This window comes from Aplysia californica, unplaced genomic scaffold (assembly GCF_000002075.1).
Source record: "Aplysia californica isolate F4 #8 unplaced genomic scaffold, AplCal3.0 scaffold00270, whole genome shotgun sequence".
Classification (NCBI taxonomy): Eukaryota; Metazoa; Mollusca; class Gastropoda; order Aplysiida; family Aplysiidae; genus Aplysia; species Aplysia californica.
The window spans coordinates 128,712-135,128 of record NW_004797540.1 but is presented as its reverse complement, the minus strand read 5'-3'; the positions used below and the strand labels follow the sequence as shown (position 1 = coordinate 135,128).

At 38.9% G+C, this 6,417-nt stretch overlaps 1 protein-coding gene across 1 annotated transcript in view; it reads left to right on the top strand.

Annotated features, from left to right (window-relative positions):
- Positions 1–3,792: 3,792 nt before the first annotated feature.
- The window catches only part of LOC106012130, a gene marked incomplete at its 3' end in the record, with an annotated part of 9,844 nt that continues 7,219 nt past the window's right edge, over positions 3,793–6,417 (top strand). Inside the window, 2 exon segments of the mRNA XM_013084057.1 lie at positions 3,793–4,173; positions 5,137–5,276. Of these exon segments, the coding sequence (XP_012939511.1) occupies positions 4,087–4,173; positions 5,137–5,276 (227 nt within the window).

Sequence of the window (6,417 nt, the reverse complement as noted above, 5' to 3'; positions counted from 1 at the left end):
TTAAAATTATTACCCGGTATATATTATACGAGCTGGGCCCCCTTTCGATGAAAGGAATTATCGTTGCATTAACATCAACTGAAAGTAATTATTTACACTCTACTGGAATGGAGCAATCAATCTTGAGAGAAAAGTGACACATGTTTCCAAGTTGCCAAATATTTAATAGATGTATAGATTGATTCTCTATTCCGCTTTCAAGGTTGTACACTCCTGAATTTTGTGTGGAAACAGTGCGCACGGCTATTGAACGGAAACCTCACTTATTTACAGTGGCGTCTTAGAGAAGATGGACTTTCCCAGGATTAGATCTAAACGAAACTAATGAAGAACTGAAAATGAAACTACAACAATGACTTCAGGCTCCTCAATAGAACTGTGCACCCTTTAAATGATTCTGAACCACCATTAATTTAGTTAAATTCAAAAATTAAGTGGTTCCGAAGTTTTAGGAGGCCAAAGTGACGAACTTTCACAAATATATAATATCATGTCGTATAGATACCGAGCTCAATTTGGCTGTGGATGTTGTAGTGAAATAACTGAAATATTTCACAAGAGCTCTACCAATGCAACAAATATATTATATATATGAAAGACTTATTGGAAGAACGGGTTATTTAAATCGGACCTTCTATCTACGAGTTTATTTGTGGCCATGATGGTTCAGTTAAGTCTTGTCAAAGTAAACTTTCTGCTTCTTATTGTAAGAAATTGGAACTCTATACGTGTAGTCTTTCTGTCTTATTTCTCCCCTGCACTGAATGACCAATATTGGGAACGTAAAAACACACACATTAAGAAAAAAAATATACCAGCACATGTATACATTATATATATATAATTGTATATATATATATATATATATATATATATATATATATATATATATATATATATATATATATATAATTATTTGAAAGTGGAGAAGACCACCTTTTTTCCTCCTCCTCCCCCCTCCCCCTCTCACGTCACTGTGTCGAGTAGACCAAGATTCCTCAGCAAGGTACTACATGTATTATGTTTGCATGGTCTCTCTACCGTGGCTCGATATATATAGGCCTAATATTAATTATAACAGTAATAATATGTAGGACAAAATCATGGCCAGTTATTTTATTATTATTATTATTACTATGCGTGGCATCGTGGTGAAATCAGGCGCTCGTCAAAATATTTAAATGGAAAAAAGGAAAATTGTTCCGTCCATCGAGCAATTTTTATATTGACTTTTTTTTAGAACAGTGGAAAGAGAGAGAGAGAGGGGGGGGGGGGGGTCAACACCTCTTGTGTTAATTTAAAAACTCATTTCTGTTTTGATTGACTAAAACACGTAGATCAGATTGACCGGGAAAAAAATGTTATTTTGCACTTTTCAAGGACACTTCAGCCTTAGCTTAAAGAAGAAGTCATCAAACTTTGGCGCCCAATTTCCTGTCCCCATGGTTTTATGCACCCTGCATAATTTAGCAAAATTTGATCTTTTTTGTGCATAATATCTGATTATTTTACTTTATAATTTTTTGTTAAAATTAAGAGATTTGCATAATTTCACATTTTTGGGGCTCAGATTGCATAATTTCAAAATTTTTCTTGCATAAAACGACGGGGACTGATTTTCTCGCTTACTTCACCTAGGACACCAGGCGACCCCCTTCTCCTTCAGCTTCGATCGCAAATTGACCTATCTCGACTTCTATTCAAAATAGTTGGGTACTATTTTCCCATCAAAAGCAAGTGAAAAAGCTTTAAGGTTATATCAATAAAATTACTCTCTATGCCCCATAATTAAAGAGCGCCTGATTCCACCGTGTCGCGACAAAATGCGAAATAATAATATATAGATTTAGGACAAAATCGGGATGAGCTCCTTCATGTTATTTTCTATCGTCTGTCCCCGTGGTTGTATGCCTCCAAAAAATACTGAAATTCTGCAAACTGAGTCCAAAAATGTGAAATTATGCGATTCTTTTAATTTTAACAAAAAATGATAAAGGAAAATAATCAGAAATTATGCACACAAAAAATCAAATTTTGCTAAATTATGCGGGGTGCATAAAACCACGGGTACAGAATTACTTTACTATATGGCCCAAAATTTACGAGCGCCTGATTCCACCGTGTCGTGATAAAAGAGAAAGATGTAGGACAAAATCGTGATGAGCTCCTTCAATGTTATTTTCTATCATGGTCGAGGTCGAGGCATCAGATTTGCGATGTTACGACGTAATGGCGGAAGGAAGGAGAGTGTTTCGGAAGTCACCGGTGACGTGACATCTTGCATTACGCTAATAATATAACCATTTTCTGTTCAGTACCGCATGCTACGTAAGCTTCCCATTTCTAGCAATTGTTAAATCTGTCCCCGTTGTTTTATGCAAGAAAAATTCTAAAATTCTGCAAACTGAGCCCAAAAATATGAAATTATGCGATTCTGTTAATTTTAACAAAGAATGATAAAGGAAAATAATCAGGAATTATGCAAAAAAAACTATCAAATTTTGCTTAATTATGCGGGGTGCATAAAACCACGGGGACTGTTAAATTAAGAGTAGAGGGGAGAGTCAGGTGTCTCGTGTTGTAAGAAATTATTGAAGCTCATTGCAAGCCGGTTGCTGTGGCCTCGGTAGCCTAGTAGTTATACAAATTGTGGATGGGATTGGGTCGAGTGCGGTCGGGTTGGGTATAGAAAAATCATCACTATTTTGGTCTTATTGAATTGTTTGTTATTTGGTAGATCTACTAAAGAGGTGAATATACTCGTAAAGAGCTACTTGTTATTTGGTAGTAGAGAGGTGAATATACTCATAAAGAGCTACTTGTTATTTGGTAGTAAAGAGGTGAATATAGTAAAGAGCTGCTGTTGGCACTGAGTCCTGCTTGCATTTCACAGAAAGACAGAGATGAGAGGATAAAATAGTTAGGCCACCTGTTACGTTTGTCACCTGACTAGCCAGCCTCGAGAGCCTATACCACCAAACACTCAGGCTATTAATAAAGGAAGAGGAAGGCCACGCAAAAGGTGGAACGAGGGTGTCAAGGAAACCCTGAGAAGACATAATATCACACCTGAAAGAGCTGCAGAGCTGGCCTACCATAGAAAACTGCATCTCCCCTCACGCTTAACAGGAACAGAGGATGAAAAAGTAAACGTAAAAGTAAAGACGGTGGAAGAAACCTAAGCCTGTGGGTGGTTGGCGGGTGATCTGGTGTGGTTTGCTTCTTCTTTCCTATCAAACATCTATCGTCCTTATTTCCCCTTTGCATTTTGTAAGTTTGTTACTCTCTTGTAACACCTCTAATCTTCTGGCGCTCATATGACCTTATGCAGTTGCGAGTGCCGTAAAACCTCTACTAAAACTAACCAAAACCCTAAACCCCCACCCAAATGCTGTTTCACCCACCGCCACAGTGTCTGGTTATACATGTACCTCGTTTCATGAAAAGTAATAATAGATGCCCCCATCAAGTATACCGAAAGCACAATAACTTCATAACGTTGTTGTTGGTTGAGTGAGCTACTTCACAGCCAATTGGGTCACTCATATATATTAATGTCGCGACTGTCGGGTCCCACCCTAAAAGGTGAGTAAAGGGTTCGATTGTTTGGTTTGCACCCAATTAGAACTGAAATAATATTAATAACCCGTAATAATATTATATTACAGCAAACGTAATAATGCCAGTGAAGGACTGTTCAATGTTTTTGTTTGTTGGGTTGTTGTTTTTGTGTTTTTGTTTTGTTTTTGTGTTGTTGTTGTTGTTGTTGTTTGTTTGATTGTTTTTTTGTTTTTTTTGGGGGGGTGGGTTTTATTTACGGTATTTTATTTTTTTTCGTCTGAATCGGCATAAAACATGCGTGCATGTCGTGAAAAGCTATTGCGATGGCAATCACCTTTGTGATGTTATCCTTTTCCCCTCATACTCATGCCTTACTACTCAAAATGAATCAGGCTTCTCGCGATCGTGCTAGTATTGGTCTATAAAAAGGAAATCGAACACGACTGTGCATTCGTTGTGTGAGTAGTCGCGAGCCAACACACAGGCTTAAAGGCGGTGCTCACTGTTCGTTTGACGTCGTAGAGGATGACTTCTTTGTTGGGGTCCAGCTTCTGTCAAGCGATGATGATGATGACGATGAAAAGGGAGAGGAGTGCAGCGATTCTTGGACTCGTAAGTTGATTTGCATCTCTCTCTTTCTCTCTCTCTCACTCTCTCTCTCTCTCTCTCTCTCTCTCTCTCTCTCTCTCTCTCTCTCTCTCTCTCTCTCTCCCCGCATGTCTCTCTCTCTATCTGTGGGTGTGCGCACGCGTGTGTGTGTGCCTTTGAACAACGTTTTTCATTCAATCTACACAGAATTAAATTAAATGCAAAAGGTGTTAAGCCACACAGAAAATATCGATAAAAATGGACCTACAGGCAGAAAAATATATAGTTATATATTCTAGTGTTTCTTTGTCTTCGATAGATTTTGACGATCGCACGAGGTCACCATGACACCACGCAGTTTCAACATTATTTTTTTTAATCAACATTTTTGTATTAGTACACTTGAAAGACAATCACCTGTACAAACGACCACCTGTATAAGACAACCACCTGTACAAATGGCCACCTGTATAAGACAATCACAGGTACAGACGGCCACCTGTATAAGACAATCACCTGTACAAACTACCACCAGTATAAGACAACCAGTTGTACAAACAGATATTTCCCATATTCCTATCTTGCGTTTTTTTAATATTATGATTCCCAAGAGTAAGACGACCACCACCTGTCTATTACGGCTACTTTTCTCATCGGCAACGGGTGGCCCTCATATGGTCACTTTTAAGCACAAGGGGGCTATCCCGAAAAATGCTTTTTTGAGAAAACCGAAGTTACAGTTTTTGGATCCTTATTCAGTCTCTTTATTAAAAGACAAGGAGAGTTTCCTCTATAACCAAACAAATATACACACAAATGAAACTAAACTTCCCCTATAGGTAGGGCAATGCCCACTTTTGGTGTACCGTAGGTCAAGGTTTCTGAAAACCCCCGAAATCTGGGTCAGCCCGCTTGTCTTTAAAAGCGACCATATACAGTTTCGACTGTATCAATTTTTAACCTCCTTGGCCCCATCATTTGCTCCAGGTGTTTGTGTGTCTGACCGCTGTCCTGCCGGGGTCACGTGGTGCTGACGTAGACGTCCAGGCAGAGCTGCAGGAGCTGAGAGACATGATCCGGACACTGACCAAACTGACCATGGTCCAGCAGGAGTTTATTGAGGAGAGGTAGGGGCGGGAAATGGGAGGGGGTGATGGTAACTAAGTAAGTAAGTAAGTAAGTAAGTAAACAAGCAAGCAAGCAAGTGAGTAAGTAAATGAGTAAGTGAGTGAGTGAGTGAATGAATGAATAAGTGAGTAAGTAAGTAAGTAAGTAAGTAAGTAAGTAAGTAAGTAAGTAAGTAAGTAAGTAAGTACGTAAGTAAGTAAGTAAGTAAGTAAGCAAGTGAAAACGCTAACAAAAAATACAACAACAACAACAACAACAACAATAAAATACTGCTCTACCTAGACCAGTCCATGTCTTAATGTTGTGCCCGTCCATGTTACCTTTTGACCTTCCCTGGCTCTCCTGCCCCATACCCCTCCTTCTTAAAGCACCCCTTTCAGAGTGATCTAGTGTCGTTTTATTATATGACAGGAGCGGGTCGTCATGAATGCGTGAAAATGGTGAAATGGTTTAGGTTTAACGCCCCTATCAACACTATTAGGTTATTTAAGAGGCGTATGTATGCGTGAGTGCACCAAACCTTTGCGACGTCCACTGCCATTGTTAACAACCAAGACAAATTTTCTCCCTACCAGATGAATAAAGTGTCACTGTCATTGTATTTTTTTCTACAATTTGTTTGGTTAAACCACGGTTTTTCTCATGTGGAGAATCTGCCACACCTCATTGTTCGCCCTCTTTGCTTTCCATCTGATTCTGGCCATTCTGCAATAGCATCACGTCTCAAACGCAGCTGTTAATTTTTGTTTCCTGCTGTCTTTGTTAAAGACCACGTCCAAGGGCCAAAAGGGAATGTGGGGAAGATGTAGCTTTCCATCGTTTTCTTTATGAAAGATAGAGATAATTGCCTGGATGTATGGGTGGTTGGCGGGTGCTCTGGTGTGGTTTGCTTTTTCTTTCGTATCAAACATCTATCCTCCTCATCTCTGTTCCTTCTTCTTTGTGTTTGTTAATCTCTTGTAACACCTCTAATTTTGGGCATTTATATGACCTTATTGTGTTGCAAGTGCCGTAAAATACTTACTTAATCTAAACTTCCTAGATGTAGGCCTAAGTCGTTGATTCATTTGGATGAATCTTAGTTTTTGCAATAACTTTGATCCACAATGATATACACAAACAATTACCATCCTCTACCCC